Raw genomic sequence first — 17,371 nt, forward strand, 5'->3', positions numbered from 1 at the left:
TTTGTTTAATACCAGATGGATATTAAATATTGGGATATTACCTTAAGTGAAGCACGTGAATAAGGAGGGATTCCATTGTTATATTTCCCTGAGATGATCCCACAAGCCAGTGGACACCATGTCATAGCTCCAATGCCTGCATGTCCAAAAGGAATACATACAGAATATTTTAAAAAATTATTTCTTTAATTTCCAGATTATGAATCGGTGTTCAGAAGGCCACTTAACATATGGTTACATTGTAACCTTGGTTCTCTGAGTGAGATAATATCTCTCCACTCCATTACATATTCCATATGTATGGGGTATGACCCAGAGAACAAAGGTTACAATGTAACCTTACATTCTCTATCATATCGAGACTCTCCAGTTTGCTATATATTCCATATGTACGGGGTAACTCTGTAAGACACCCCACGAGAAGACAGTGCAACCAAATCCCAGAATGTATTTACAAACTATTTACAAATGTACATATACATATGCCACCCCGGTCAGGGCTTCGCCAGACGCAAGACTGGCCTGAACTGGTCCCAAAAGACGTAAGGACTGCAACTGAGCGGCCACTCTAGGTCAGCCCACAAGATGCTAGGCTGACCGGGGAACGATGGCTACCACCAATGGGCACCCAGCATCTGCTCTCAAGAGATGAGCAGGCTGCCACGTTCAAGCGGAAAATTTGCGTAAAGGTGGTGGCCGAGGACAAAGTCATCAATGTACAAATGGCCAAGAGGGCAGCGCCCCTCCATATGGCCCAAGAAGTCCACCCTGCACGTCAAGTGGGCCTGAACACCTGAGGGAAGAGGAGCTCCTACTGAAGCATAAGCCTGCAGGATTAACTGGGACTTAGACCACTAGTCCATTGTCCAAAGTGACGGGGTACGTGCAACATACAGAACCAGAGCTCGGATAGGTCACAGAGCCTGCAGACGCAGAGCTGCCTCTCATTCCAACCCTTCAGTGGGAGCTGAGTGCTGCTCAACCGTCTGAGAAAAGTAAAAGTCCGAGAGGACTTGTGGCAAGAAGGCAAGAATGCAGGGTTGGGTCCGAGGACCACCCCCTTCCCATCAAGCAGTCACTGTGGCCGACAGTGCATGGAGCTCACTTATTCTTCTGGTGGAAGTTATGGCCAGAAGGTGGTCTTAAGCGATAGCCACTTCAACTTAGCATCTTCCAGGGGCTCAAATGGAGGGCACTGGAGGGCACTAAGGACCAGTTCCAGGTCCCAAGGGGAAACCGAGCTGTTAGGTCCTGGACACCCCTAGCAAACGCGAAATCAAAGCAGCGTTAGCGCAACGCTGACGCTGCTTTGATTTTGCAGTTGGCTGTTCACCTTGGTCGCTCAGTGCTCAGTTGCTGAGCACTGAGCGACCAAGGTGAACAGCCTTAATCACAGCCACTAACCCATGAAGGATAACAGCAGCTCTGCCTGCCTCTAGCTGGGACTGCAGGATGGTATTGACTGTGGCAATTTGGGTGTCCAGTCCATGGACCACCATGGCATCAACTGTTACACCATGGGGTCCAGCCTGTGGACCACGCACCAGGAAGCAAACACTCCCCAGTGATAGCAGTAGGAAGCCCTCGTGGATGGTGCACAAGTTTCCTGCATGGTGTTCACAACAGGGGCAGGAAGTCGTAAGGAGCGCAGCCTCTCCTCCTCAGGGGCCAGGCCATCAGCCGCAGCCTTGCGGGGAAAGGATGGAAGAGCGACCCTCCGGCCTGGGGCAGGAGGTCCCAGGGCATGCCATCCAGGAGGGGTGGGATTACTTAAAACCAGGGCGGAGGACCGAGTGGAGGAGGAAGAAAGGGGGGAAGGTGTAAAGGAGTGCCTGGGGCCAGGGATGCACAAGGGCACCTCACCCTAGAGGGGTGTCGTCGGACTTCAGGGAGAAGTACAGAGGGCAAGTGTGTCAATTTCCTGGAGGCAAAGAAGTCAACCTCTGCCCTTTACTCCCCTGGGCATGGACTGCCCCTGGACATAATGTCTGCTGCCATGTTCAGGGAACTTGGCACATGAACTGCCCAGAGGGAGAGGAATTGGCAGTGAGCCCACTGCCACAGCTGGGCGGCCAGTTTGCAGAGGGGAGGAGAGCCCAGCTCCTCCTGCTGGTTGATATAGGCTGCGGCAACTGTGCTGTCTGTCTAGACAACCACGCAATCGAGACAGGAAGTGCCGAAGTGCCAGGAACATGGCCAGTACTATGGGCAGACCTTTGTGCCATCAGAAACTGAATTTGAAGTTAATTAATTTGCTTTGAAACTGTATTTTGTCCTTTAAAAATGTAGCTCTTGAATAATTTCAGTTTCATTTATCACCATTCAGTTTCAGTTGGAATTTCAGTTCCAAAATTCTTTTTTTTTGTTACTTGCATCCAGTTCCGCTTCCAGGGTAATTGAGCGCAGATTAATAGAACTACATTTTATCAGTGGAACGAAGCTGTTACTGATGGGAATCTACATTATCTTGAGCTGGAGCTGGATTAAGACTTCAAAAGTCAGCAGATAAACTCTCTGGTTGGTAATAAATGTATCACATGTATAAGAACAAGCGTCATGTTAAAAAATGATAGTTGTACAGTAACTTTTATGCTTATAATTTGGCGTAGTTTGCCTTTGGTTCAGCTTTGACAAACAAATATGATTGACTGTTTCTTATAGAATTCCACAGTTGTCATATTGTACCCTCTCAGAGCCCCCTACAGTAGGGAAATATACAAATGAATGTCCAAAACATTGTATTTTAGGTTTATTAATGTCTTGCACAACATAACGTTAGCTAAAGTGAATAGTTTAATTCATTAGTGCAGCATTACTGGATCACCTCTGTTTGAAGTGATATAATATGGTATACAACTATTATTGAAACAGCAAAGTTTGTAAAAAGAAACTTTAACAAACAAAAAAAACCCCAAGACTTCTCATTCTCTAAACGTTTGGCCACAGCTGTAGATTACACTATCAGTGCTTGTTGACTCTTGTCAATAATTACATTTTACACAACCCACGCACACAGTCACATAGTACCACAGGTCGGGATGGGTACCGATATCCGGTGCCATTATGGCACCCAGTGCATTTTGGTGCTTTATTTCGGTGCTTTTTTTTCCTGAGATGTCATACATTTTCGATTCTAGCCAATCATTTTACCTTTCCAGGGATAGTAGGCAGGCCCAGGTATGTGCGTTCTTTTAGAGCAGAGCTACAGATTAAAAATGCTCAAGGCAAAGTGGTCAAAAGTCTGGCTGTACTTCACAGCAAAAGATGCAAACTCAGCAGCCTAAGGTGATACTGTGCAAAGGAGGTAACACCTCGAATCTGATGAAACACGCATAGCGTATTTTTAAAACCCCAGAAGAGCACCATATTTGATAGCTTGCTGCAAGACCTCACACCAAGCACATATATTGCGGGAGTGGTGCCTGTTATCGAACCTGGAGTTAGCAACATCCCCCAAGAACCCAAATAGGAGAGTCCTAGCCCTAGCCACCGGTTCCAACCAAAGGAGGTATGTTGTATCAACAGAAAAGGCTAACTTGGTTATCATTTTGCAGAAAAAAAGAGACTGCTAAAAATAAAAACATAAGAGGTTTTTGGACAAAGTTTGTGTTCGCATTTCTCTAAGCTCCGGTTCGAGCACCGTTTAAGCACCAGCACCATTTCAAAAGTACCAGTTTGGCACCAGTATCGGATAAAACCTAAACGATACCCATCCCTAACCACAGGTAGTGTGAGTACAAGAAAATAATTATTATAATATGATGTGTTAAATTTGTTTAGATCAGAGGTTCATAAACAAGATGGCGCCGAGTATGACAGCCTCGCCGCGAGCTCCCCCAAGCAACAGCTGTTTTTCTGTGTTTAATTTTACTTTTCCTTTATTTTTTCGCGAGTAGCACGTCTCCTTGTGTACGACCGACAAACCTTACTGGACATAAAAGACGGTCTTTCTTATAACTTTCCGGAGTTCAAGTTTTGCAACACGGACGCTCCGTTTGCAGACCCTCATTCATCTCACCTGAGACGCTTTTGTTCTCTGGCCCTGGAGGCCGCAAACGCCGACGCAGAGGGAGAAGATCTGGCGTTCTGGTTCGACTGAGACGGCGCACTAACAGACCACCGTTATCTAGTTTATTACTGGCTAATGTGCAGTCTCTGGAGAACAAGCTGTGCGAGCTTCGGGCACGGATCTCATTCCAGCAAGAGATGCGGGACTGGTGCGTGATCTGCCTCACAGAAACCTGGCTATCGGACAAGGTACAATACAACTACCGGGGTTCTCCGTGCATCGCGCGGACAGGTCACAGGATCTTACTGGGAAAAGCAGAGGCGGTGGTGTATGTTTCATGATCAACAACAGCTGGTGTGATTATGCGAACGTGCACCCGGTCAAATCCTTCTGCTGGAGTACCTGATGATTAAGTGCCGGCCATTCTGGCTACCGAGGGAATTTACAGCAGTGATTATTATGGCTGTTTACATTCCCCCACAAGCCGACACTGACCGAGCACTCAGGGAACTGTACAGCGCGATCAGCAGCGAGGAAACCGCACACCCAGAGGCAGCGTTTATCACGACCGGGGACTTTAATAAGGGAAACCTGAAGAAAGTCTCACCGAAACTCCACCAACACATCCACTTCAACACTCGTGGAGACCGGCTACTTGACCACTGCTGCACCTCTTTCCGGGATGCATACAAAGCCCTCCCCCGCGCCCCATTCGGCCAATCAGATCACCGCTCCATCCTGCTCCTGCCCGCCTACAGGCAGAAGCTGAAACAGGAAGCTCCAACCCGGAGGGCGGTGCACTGTTGGACGGACCAATCGGAGTCTGCGCTGCGGGACTGTTTTGATCACGCGGACTGGGAAATGTTTCACGTGGCTGCTAGGGACATTGATGAGTACACAGACTCAGTCTGCGGATTTATCAGGAAATGCGTGGAAGATGTCGTCCCATCCAGAACAGTTAAATCCTTCCCAAATCAAAAACCCTGGATTAACGGAGATGTTCGCGCGGCACGGAGCACCGCCTTTGCCTCCGCGAACACATCGGACTACAAACACGCACATTACCAACTCCGGAAGACGATCAAAGCAGCCAAACATGAGTACAGGGACAGGGTGGAGCAACAGTTTGACAACCCTCGGAGTATGTGGCAGGGACTAAACACGATCGCAGACTTTAGAGGGAAACCCAGCACACCGCAGACCACGGCCTCTCTGTGTGAGGATCTAAACGTATTCTACGCTAGATTCGACACAGCGAACACCATGAGACTGGACAGTGTGCGCACCGCGGATGACGTCAGTGCGCACACTGTGTCTGAGGAGGATGTGCGGAAGTGCTTCAGGAAGGTGAACGCACGCAAAGCTACAGGTCCGGACGGGATTCCCGGCCGCGTCCTCAAGTCATGCGCGGCTCAGCTGGCTGGAGTGTTCACACACATCTTCAACCTTTCCCTCTCTCTGTCTGTATTCCCAGCCTGCTTCAAAATGGCCACCATCGTCCCTGTACCCAAATCCTCCACCATCTCCTCATTGAACGACTGGCGACCTGTAGCCCTGACCCCCATCGTGAGCAAATGCTTCGAGAAGCTGGTCAGGGACTTCATCTGCTCTGCACTACCCGACTCACTGGACCCTCTACAGTTCGCATACCGCCACAACAGGTCCACTGATGATGCCATAGCCCTGACACTACATACTGCCCTGTCACACCTGGAGAAGAGAGACACGTATGTGAGAATGCTGTTTGTAGATTACAGCTCAGCATTCAATACCATCGTTCCCTCGAAGCTGGACAGGAAACTGCAGGATCTAGGACTGAGCAGCTCCCTCTGCAGCTGGATCCTTAGCTTCCTGTCTGACAGACGCCAAGTGGTCAGACTGGGCAGCATCACCTCATCCCCCATCACACTGAACACTGGTGCTCCACAGGGGTGTGTACTGAGCCCTCTCCTGTACTCACTCTACACCTACGACTGCACAGCCACTAACAACTCCAACATCATTGTGAAGTTTGCGGACGACACTACAGTGGTGGGTCTTATCACCAACAGTGATGAGACGGCTTACAGGGAGGAGGTCAGCGCCCTGACCCACTGGTGTCAAGACAACCATCTCACCCTCAACGTCGCAAAGAGAAAGGAGTTGATAGTGGACTTCTGGAGGTGCAGAGAAGTACACACCCCCATCACCATCAACGGCGCTGCTGTGGAGAGAGTGAGCAGCTTCCGGTTCCTTGGTGTACATCTGGCTGAGGATCTTACGTGGTCAGTACACACAAACAAAACAGTGAAGAAGGCGCAGCAGCGCCTCTTCTTTCTCAGGAGACTGAAAAGATTCGGCATGAGTCCCCGCATCCTCAGGACCTTCTATCACTGTGCCATTGAGAGCATCCTCACTGGATGCATCACCACCTGGTATGGCAACAGCACCGCCTACAACTGCAAAGCTCTCCAGCGAGTAGTGCGGTGCTCTGAACGGATAATTGGAGGTGAGCTTCCCTCCCTCCAAGACATCTACAGGAAGCGGTGCCTGAGGAAAGCGGGGAGGATCATTAAGGACTCCAGTCACCCCAGCCATAAACTGTTCAGACTACTTCCATCAGGAAGGAGGTTCTGCAGCATCCGGTCCCGAACCAGCAGACTGAGAGACAGCTTCTTCCACCAGGCCATCAGACTGCTGAACACATCATAGACACCTCACCTTCACTACTGGAACTTCAACATTATGCACTCCATACTGTACAGTAATGCCACTGTTTTGCACATGTCTCAACTCTGTATATTTTTATATATTTTATATATTGTTTACTCTATTTAATTTGTAAAATATGTGTACACACACACACACACACACACACACACACACACACACACACACACACACACACACACGTAGAAAGGAATTTATGGACACTGGCACTGCCATAAAAGGAGACAGGAAGCTACAGTTGGGGGTTGTTGATGCTGATGCTTGTACCTTTAATAAAACTCATAATTGTTATAACTTAGAAGTAGGTTTGCAGGAGACTCTCCACCTTATCTGTAAATGTAAGACAAGAGGCCAATGGCCCAGTGGATGCAGAGTGGAGGTCTCACTGTTTGTAATATGTTAACTCTGTTTTCTATGTTGTATAGAGGAATTTGGTGTAGCTTGGGTGAGATTACTTTTATGACCCCCAGGAAGTCACGTACGCAGAGACACACACACAGTGCTTAAACTGTTACACTCACACACCCACACACACAGGCACTCACGTGCTCGTGCATACACACAGACACAGAGTTTGCAGCACACCATGGGGGTTTTATGATGGGGTCACTTCTACAAAACTGTGTTTCACAGACAGAGGAGTAGAAGATTTGCAGAGGGACATAGGCCTTGCACATCTTCCCTTCTAGAAGATGCATGCTTAAATGAAGATGAATGAAGATGAATAAAGGTTTTTGTGAAAATGATTAATGAGTTCCGGTGCCGTCTCTGGATGCCCAAGGAATAAAAGAACCTGGGTGTAACTGATTTCACAACAGTAGGCAGTGTTGGGGAGTTGGGGAGAAATGGAATACATATACCGTGTTATGTATTTAAAATACAAAATATGAGTAACTGTATTCCATTACAGTTACCGTTTAAAAGGTAGTATTCAGAATACAGTTACTGTAGGAGCCATTCTTGTGTTAATACCTTATGTGGTCGCTAGATGTCACCTTTTTCTGTTTTGATCATGTAAACGTATTTAAGATAGATGCACGTAATCGGCGTCATGTATGTCATTAATTGTAAGAAGGCAAACAGTTTGTGACCGTTGCGCTGTTATGTTAATTTGATACGGAATAAAGACCAAAAAGGACAAGATACATACTACTGGATTTATTGGACTGTTTACTTAATTCATGCATATCAGTGACATCGTGTCACCCCCGTTAACGACCACCTCAGTGGCTTCAAGCGTAGGCTTAGCCTCTACATTAGAGTCACAAACTTGCTTTTCTTTGGGGAAAAGTTTGTGCCAACTTTTTTGGGACTCGGCGCAAACAGGACAATTAAAGTCTGAGTGATCGATCGCCACGGAGAGCTGAATGGTGTTTGGAAAAAGTTACCGTGGAGGGTTCACGAGGAGCGGACAGCTGGACTATTGGTCTGTCAGCTGACGACGTGGAATGCTTGGCGACTGTTCCGTGGATGTTGGAGAGGACTCAGAATTCTTCATCGGAATCAGTACGGCACCCAACGCAAGGTATGAGTAGCGCTACTAATAAATGGCCATTTATAAAAGTGTGCACACTTATTTAAGAAGACGTAATTCCAATGCATTGGTGGTCAAACATAATGAATCTGATTTATAAACAAACTTTCGCAACCCTCAATACTTGATAAATATTTGAGTTTTGGAACATTTGAACTATGGACACAAATAAAGCTGCTGACAGGCTCCCGGAGCCTGCTGCAGAATCAGCTGTGCAAAGTAGGAACGCCAGCAAGGCTGGGACACATCCAGAAAAGGAAAAACGAGTGGTGAAATTGACTGCTAAGGCACTTGCAGAGAGACTAGACAGACTGCAACGTGATAGAAAAGCTAAATTAAATAAAGCTAATAATTTAAAAGAGAGTATAAGGGTCTCAATGGAAAAAAATGAAACTTCTATGGTTCAAGCATCATTCAATGATTTTGTTGGTTTGTGTAATGAAGCAAAAACAGTTCATGGTTCATTGATGTGTTTGTTACCAGATGATGAAAAAGAAAAGCATGAAACATGGTTTAAAGCAAAAACAATGCATTATGATGAGTTCACTTATGAAGTGAAAGAATGGTTATCAGGTTGCGAACATTTACATTTAAAGGGTGATATGTCATCTAGTGGTAAAGTGAGCACAACTTCTTCTGCCAAAATCAAAGCAAAAGCAGAAAAGGCAGCATTACTCGCTCGTATGGCAGTCCTAAAAGAGAAGCATGCTTTGGAGGAGCAAGAGCTTAAGCTAAGGAGGAAACGTGAACAGCTTGAGCTTGAAGCATTGCTTTCTGCCTCTTCTGCAAAGTTAGCTGTTTTCCAAGCTGCTGAAGTTCAAAGTATATCTAACATACTTTGAACTTGTATTGAATTCATAATATGAATTCAATGCTATGAATTCATATTATGAAAAGGAAATCAGGAAAACAGCTGCTTCAGCCGCAGTCAAGCCTAGTACACCAGTCAATGAAGATAAACCTGCAATGCAAATAGTACAGACTGAAAGCAACATATCTGCAATGATCCCGTCAGGAACGGAAATTGAAAGTGAGCCACAAGCTCAAACGGTCATCAAAACGCAATTTCAGAATGTGGATCCTCCATCGCCCAGGTCAATTCCTACAGCGGGAGAAAGACGGTCGGAGGACATTTGTACCATTTTACAAAGACAAAATGAAATAACTGCAACCCTTGTTCACCATCAGCGTTCATCGTCATTACCATCCAGGAAAATACCTGTATTCGATGTGATCCTCTTCAGTACATCTCTTTCATTAATGCGTTTGAACAAGGAGTGGAAGAAAAGGCCAATAAGAAGGACTGCTTGTATTATTTGGAGCAGTTTACAACAGGACAGCCGAGAGAGCTGGTACGCAGTTGTCAACATATGGCTGCAGGACAAGGCTATATACAAGCAAAGCAACTGCTCAAAGAACACTTCGGAAATGAATATAAAATTGCAACTGCTTACATTGACAAGGCATTATCTTGGCCTGCAATTAAAAATGAAGATGTGAAATCATTGCAAGCATATTCTCTTTTCTTACGTGGGAGTTGTAATGTCATGAAAACCTATGACCCTAACCCTATGCCAGTGAACATGAAAATCATTTTGTGCAAGTTGCCATATAAAATGAGAGAGAAATGGGGAGCCGTTGCATATGATATGGTAAATGGCCTGTATTTTTATAGCGCTTTACTTGTCCCTAAGGACCCCAAAGCGCTTTACATATCCAGTCATCCACCCATTCACACACTGGTGATGGCAAGCTACAGTACATTGTAGCCACAGCCACCCTGGGGGCACACTGACAGAGGCGAGGCTGCCGGACACTGGCGCCACCGGGCCCTCTGACCACCACCAGCAGGCAACGGGTGAAGTGTCTTGCCCAAGGACACAACGGCCGAGACTGTCCAAGCTGGGGCTCGAACCGGCAACCTTCCGATTACAAGGAGAACTCCCAACTCTTGAGCCACGCTCGCCCACAATATATATATTGGAAACCTCTAAACATAGAGCTCGGTTTCAAGATTTGGTTGCATTTATTGAAAAGCAGGTGAAAATTCTTTCGGATCCTTTATTTGGGGACATTCAGAATGTAACGTCAACAATCCCTGTCTCAAAGGTTGACAACAGACTGAAGTCGCAACCAAGCAAACAAATTAAAGGGAACAGCTTTGCTGCTACAGTCACACCCATGAACATGAATAAAACCTACAGCACAGAAAGGCTGATTACTACAACAAGCCATGACTTTACAGTAAAGCCATCTTGTGTCTGCTGTACTCAACGACACACACTGGAGAAGTGTCAACAGTTTCAGCGGAAGAAGCACAGAGACAAAATGCTTTTTCTAAAGGAGAAAGGGCTGTGTTTTGGTTGCTTAGGTGCTGGGCACATAAGCAAGGACTGTGCTAAGCGTTTGATATGTAGAATGTGTGGTAAAGGTCATCCCACTGTCCTCCATATTGATAACAATGGTGTAAGCCCTGAATGCTATGGAGAGCCCTCCTCTTCAAAGAATGTAACTCCTATGAAAACTTGTGGTCATACAGGGGCCGGAAGAGAAAGCGGTTTGCTTTCCATTCTGCCAGTTCAAATAAAGTCTGTTAAAGGTAGTCATGTCATACAGACATATGCTTTTTTAGATCCTGGCAGTTCAGCTAGCTTCTGTTCAGAGCACCTCATGCAAAAGCTAAATCTTGTGGGCAAAAGAACTCACTTCCTGTTACAAACGATGGGTCAAGAAAAGGTCGTCTCTGCCCACTCACTTACTGGTCTTGAAGTTTCTGGTTTAGGCAGCAATGCCTTCTATGAACTTCCAGAAATCCCAACACAGGAAAGGATGTCTGTCACCAAGGATTACTTTGTAAAGGAAGAAGATCTGATCAGATGGCCACATCTGTCAAAGGTTCAAATTCCCCACATAATGGCTAATGTGGACTTGTTGATTGGATGCAACGCTCCCAAGTTATTGGAACCATGGGAGGTCATTCATAGCCAGGGAAATGGCCCATATGCTATAAGAACAGCATTGGGTTGGGTCATAAATGGGCCCATGGAAGATGGTAAAAGCAACTTGGACAGCGAGCACCCACCAACAGTTGTACATAGGATATCTGTTTGTAAGCTGGAGGAAATGTTGAAAAGTCAATATAACTATGACTTTAATGAAAGGGTTACAGAGGAAAAGGGTTTGTCAAGGGAGGACCTTAAGTTCATGAAGATCATGGAAAAATCTGCAACAATGGAAAATGGACACTACTGTTTAAAGTTACCTTTTAAAAAGGATAACATAAAGATGCCAAAACAATTTCTCCATAGTTAAACAAAAATGGCAAAGTCTACAACGAAAACTTCTCAACAATGAACAGTTGCATAAAGAATATAAAAATTTTATGGACGAGATGATAAGTAATGGATATGCAGAGCAAATACCTTCACAGCAGCTGTCTTGCGAAAATGGAAAGAAGTGGTACATTCCTCATCATGCAGTTTACCATCCCAGAAAACGATCTATAAGAATTGTATTTGACTGTGGGGCAAGTGGGTCAATAACAATCGCACCCTGTTGCAAAGTATCTTAGAGGATCAAAGGGCTAAAGACTTGAAAGAATTAAATCTTGACAGAGACAAACTTCCGGTAGAAAGAGCTCTGGGCTTGCAGTGGTGTGTGGAAACTGATACATTCAACTTCAAAATGGATGTTCCTCAAAAATCCTGTACTAGGCGTGGAATGTTATCAATATTAAGTTCTATTTGCGATCCATGGGATTTCTTGCACCAGTCCTGCTGCCTGCCAAAGGAATGCAGCAGGAGCTTTGCAAAAGGAAACTGAGATGGGATGAACCAATACCCCAAACCATGTTGCAAAAGTGGAAAAGTTGGCTCAGTGATTTGCAAATGCTTTCCCATTTCAAGGTTAAAAGGTGTATACAACCAAGAGAGTTTGGACCTCTCTCACATGCACAGCTACACCATTTTTCAGATGCTGGTGAATCTGGATATGGAACTGTGTCTTATCTGCGCATGCAAGACAATAGGAAATCCATCCACGTAGCATTCTTGATGGGCAAGGCAAGAGTAACACCTCTAAAACCTGTCACTATTCCACGTCTGGAACTAACAGCTGCTGTAGTTGCCGTCCGAGTGGATCTCATGTTAAGGGCTCAGTTGAGAATGAAACTCGAGCAATCTGTATTTTGGACAGATAGTACATCTGTACTCAAATATATAATGAATGAGGATAAACGATTCCTTACCTTTGTGGCAAACAGAGTCTCATTCATTACAACTGGAACTAAACAATCACAATGGAGATATGTAAGCTCAAAGGAAAATCCAGCAGATGATGCTACAAGAGGGCTCAAGGCTGGGAACGTTGTTCATAGCAGCCGCTGGATCGAAGGACCAAGCTTTCTGCAGAAGCCAGAAAGTGATTGGCCAACCAATCTAATGGAATGCTCCTTAGAACCAGAGGACCCTGAAGTCAAAGGTGAGGCCACGGTAAATGTTACACAAGTAAAAGACTTGCTTGATGCTACATGTCAATTGATGGTGTACTTCTCAGACTGGAGAAGGCTCAAGGTTGCTGTTGCTTTTTTCCTTAGACTGAAGGCAATCCTTCGTTCAATGAGAGACAGGAAAAGAAGACCGCAACCTTACTCAGATAACCCAATTTTTAAGGGTACTACAAAGGAGAAAGTAAAGAAAATGCAACTGTACAGACTATCTTCAAAGGATCTTCTGGAAGCTGAAGCTTGCCATTATTAGATTTTGCCAGCAACAAAGATTTGGAGAGGAGATTGCTACGTTGTCAAGTGGGAAAGGTTCTGTGAGCAGGCACAGCTCAATTTATAGATTAGATCCTTATCTTGACGATGAAGGCCTCTTAAGAGTTGGGGGACGACTGACAAAGGGCTCCTTACCAGAAGAAATGAAGCATCCCTTTGTTCTTGCAAAGGATCAACATGTAGCAAGTCTCATCCTAAAGCACATTCATCAACAGCTTGGTCATAGCGGTCGTAACCACACCTTATCCACACTAAGGAGAAAATACTGGATCACAAAGGCCAACTCAGCTGTAAGGAAGGTTATCGCAGAATGTAATTTTTGCAGAAAATATCATGGAAAAGCCTTGGAGCAAAAGACGGCAGATTTACCCAAGGAAAGAATTTTTCCAGATAACCCACCATTCACCAATGTCGGAGTTGATTACTTCGGACCTATTGAAGTGAAAAGAGGATGAGGTACAGCTAAACGCTATGGAGTCATTTTCACCTGTTTAGCCAGCCGAGCAGTGCACTTGGAAGTGGCTAGCTCTCTAAGCACAGATGCCTGCATTAATGCTTTGCGCCGTTTTGTGAGTCGAAGAGGTCAAGTCGCTCACATCCAATCGGACAATGGAACCAACTTTGTCGGAGCAGACAGAGAGTTAAGGGAGGCTCTTGAATTGCTGAAACATACCCAAATAGCAGATGCTTTGCGACACATTGGAATAGGATGGAGTTTTAATCCGCCTGGAGCATCACATCAAGGTGGAATTTGGGAACGGATAATTCGTATGATCAGAAAGATTCTGAGATCCGTTCTTCAGCAACAACAGTTGAACGACAATGGATTAAATATGGTTCTATGTGAAATTGAAGCAATTTTAAATGAGAGACCCATCCAAAAGACCTAGAGCCACTTACACCAAATCACATCCTCCTGATGAAAGGAAAACCATCTTTACCACCCGGACTATTTGACCCTCAGGATATGTATCTGAAGAGAAGATGGAAACACGCTCAGTTGTTACGGCCCTAGCAGGGCCTCCTCCTGAAGGTGCCTGTGTGGGCGTGTCCCACCATCTCTTTTGCCTGAGGTGCCACCTTTCCCTGTTACACAGCTGACTCACATCAGTAATTAAAAGTATTTAAGCCCAGGGAAAGGTGAGCTCTGGGCCAGAGTGCCAGTAGTGTGGTTACAGCTTGTGAGCTGAGTGGGTGTTGTGTTTGCAGCTAGTGAGCTGTGTTTTTGGTGGTTTTCAGCTAGTGAGCTGTGTTTTTGGTGGTTTTCAGCTAGTGAGGTGCTCTCTTTCTTTTTGGCTTACGTTTTACTTTATTGACCAACGCCTGAGTTTTGTTTGTTTTCTTAAATGGTGATAGCGGCTTGTCCGTCTCTTTTAGTTAGTATGAATTGAGACTTTAATAAAACTCTTTAATTGAGACTTTCATCCTGATTTGCTCTGCTTCTGTCTGTGATAATGTCTGTGATAATTTATTAATCCGTATGGCAGATTCTGTGGCTGTGATGAGGTCCACTATGGGCAACTGTTGTGGAGAAATGGCAAAATTGAGTCCTTTGGCTAATACTCTCTTTTCAGGTTCAGTGAGAATCCTGTCTGAAAAGTTCTTAACCCATTTCTCCTGACTGACTTCGGGTGTGTTTTCTTCTCTGGGTTGTGTAGGTTCAGGAGGAGGAGTGTGTGTTTTTGAAAGCAAGGTGTGAAATTTTCTGCGTTGTCTTTCTTTTCCTTTAGAGTGTTGGGCCCGCTGAGCCTTGGCCACAAACTTGTAAACCTCTTCTAAGATTGGAGAGGGTAGAAGGATTTCCAGTTCCTGCAGGGTCTGGCTGATCTTGATCTGGAGGGCATCTATGGTGAAATGGACCTGTCTTATCCTTTCACTTAAAAGGTGATTTTGTGCTCTCTGTAGAATCAAGTCTGCTCTGTATCCCCTGACAGTGGATCCAAGGCGCAGGCTCTTAGGAACAACTCTGCTTTGTCTACATCTTAGGTTGAAACGGAGATGGTTCCTATAATCCGCTAGTTTCTGCATCTTAAGGATAAAGGACACTCTTTCGAGGATGCCAATGTTCACATTTTGGACAGAGAGGACAGATGGTTTGAAAGAGGAGTGAAAGAAGCCATCTATGTCCACTGTGAGCGACCATCTTTGAACAGAGGCGGGGGTTTACGACACCAACTCTCTGCCATCTATAATCCAGTTTTGAGATCCCTTCCCAGACGCCTTAACGCCCACTCACATCCTGACACAATCTGACCTCAGGAATTCCCATGATAAGGTGGGGCCAGGTTTCACAATGAACTCACCCGAAACTCTGGCTGATTGGGACCCACACCCAGTTTCACACCTTGGCTCATGCGATTAGAGGATCATCAGGGGATCCTTTTGTCCCTCTGTGGGGGGATACTCCCACTAGGTTTATATCTGGGACTCTCCACCATTTGACCTTAGAACTGAAGAAGCTTCTCGGATGAGAGGTGAAACGTCTTCAAGTAACTTAAAGAAGTCCAGACGTTTTCTTTGCAAGCTCCTTTAACCCCCCTCTTAACTCATCCTGACCAAACTGGTTTCATAAAAGTTAGGCACTCATCAACAAATACTCGTAGATTACTTAATTTGATAGACTACTCATACAGTAAAAACCTAGAAACTACAATATTCTCTTTAGACGCAGAAAAAGCATTTGACAGAGTTAACTGGAAATTTCTATTTGCAACTTTACAGAAATTTGGTTGTGGATCCTCTTTCATAAACTGGTTAAAAATATTATATAATTCCCCAACAGCTTGTGTCAGAACAAATGACCAGACATCCTCCAGCTCAAACATCCAACGACATGAATGCTTTAAAAGCATCAACATCAGCTCTTCTCTGACAGCATGGTGGGAGTTGCTAAAATTGACGGCGTCTTCATTAATCCCATGCAAACATACACCTATCTGGAACAACCCTGACATATTACAAAACAATAATATGATAAACTTTTCAGATTGGAGTGGTAAAGGAATCAAATATTTAGAACATATACTAGAAGGAACAGAATTTATTTCATTTGACGGACTAGTTACACAATATGGGATCAACAAGAAAAGATTTTTAGAATACCAACAAATTAAATCCATAGTAAAAAAGAAATTTAAACCGGGTCAAGTTGAACTACAAACACCACCAAGTGTGGTTCAATTTCTTACTCTTAAAACCCCCAAATTACTATCCAAAATATACAGAATGCTTTCTAAAACAGATGAATCAATATCACTTCCTATTGCAAAATGGGAAGCGGATTTATCAGTTAACTTAGACCTAAACTTCTGGTCTCAGATTTGCTTAAAAACCTTTCATCTAATTAGAAATCCCAGTCTTCAATTAATTCAATACAAAATATTACATAGAGTGCACTATACAGGGGTCCGTTCTTCGTACCTCGCTTACTACATCCAAGATCAAATGACACATCCAAGATCAAATCATCGCGCTAACTTTGAGCTCGCTATTCCGGTTCTCCGAACACACCTGTTGTTGACGATTAGTATAGCTGGATGAAGTAATGTGAGATCACTGGGTGGCTTAACAGGGGCTACGCATCGATAGTAGAAACATTGATCGGCAACCCTTTGATTGGTTGGTGAAAATGTCGAAGGAGCGCGCTCGGTATTTTTCGGCAGCAGAGCAAGAACTCGTGATTGAGGGATTTCAGGAGTTTCAGAGTTTAATTAAAACGCAAGGGAACACTGCAAAGGCTGCAAAAGCAAGGAGAGATGGCTGGCAGAAAGTTGCTGACAAATTAAACTTGTGAGTAATTTAATAATAATAATAATAATGGATTGGATTTATATAGCGCTTTTCAAGGCACCCAAAGCGCTTTACAATGCCACTATTCATTCACTCTCACATTCACACACTGGTGGAGGCAAGCTACGGTTGTAGCCACAGCTGCCGTGGGGCAGACTGACAGAAGCCAGGCTGCCATATCGCGCCATCGGCCCCTCTGGCCATCACCAGTAGGCGGTAGGGTAAATTTATTATATTACACTATATTATATTATATTATATTACATTATATCCTCTTTCACATTAGAGCCAAGACAGGACCCACTAGAACATGGGAACAAGTAAAAGTGAAATATAAGAATATTCTACAGAATGGTAATATTTATCACTTATATTGCTTTTAGTCTCTTGAAAAGAGACCCTGAAATAATCTGTTTGTTTGTTTATAACAGCAACCAAGAAAAGGGCAGAGCAAAAAAAGACAGGTGGTGGTCCTGCACCCCCTCGTCAACAAGTTGGTTAAGTAAATAATACCCTCACGGGAAAATCGATATCTCTCTATGAGCACACTGTC

The 17,371-nt window shown here is 44.7% G+C and overlaps 1 protein-coding gene and 1 long non-coding RNA gene across 3 annotated transcripts in view; one reads left to right on the forward strand and one right to left on the reverse strand.

Moving 5' to 3' along the window:
- Window positions 1–17,371, reverse strand: part of LOC146684484 (voltage-gated potassium channel subunit beta-2-like) — a 258,771-nt gene that overhangs the window by 49,143 nt on the left and 192,257 nt on the right. The window contains exon 12 of the mRNA XM_085444737.1: window positions 42–136. Coding sequence (XP_085300863.1) covers window positions 42–136 — 95 coding nt within the window. The remainder of the gene's footprint in view (window positions 1–41; window positions 137–17,371) is intronic.
- Window positions 1–17,371, forward strand: part of LOC146684485 (uncharacterized) — a 447,043-nt gene that overhangs the window by 33,762 nt on the left and 395,910 nt on the right. The window lies entirely within an intron of this gene.

The sequence above is a fragment of the Copadichromis virginalis genome, linkage group LG20 (assembly GCF_057382275.1).
Source record: "Copadichromis virginalis isolate Kocher_CV1m ecotype Utaka linkage group LG20, C_Virginalis_male_GT1.1, whole genome shotgun sequence".
Classification (NCBI taxonomy): Eukaryota; Metazoa; Chordata; class Actinopteri; order Cichliformes; family Cichlidae; genus Copadichromis; species Copadichromis virginalis.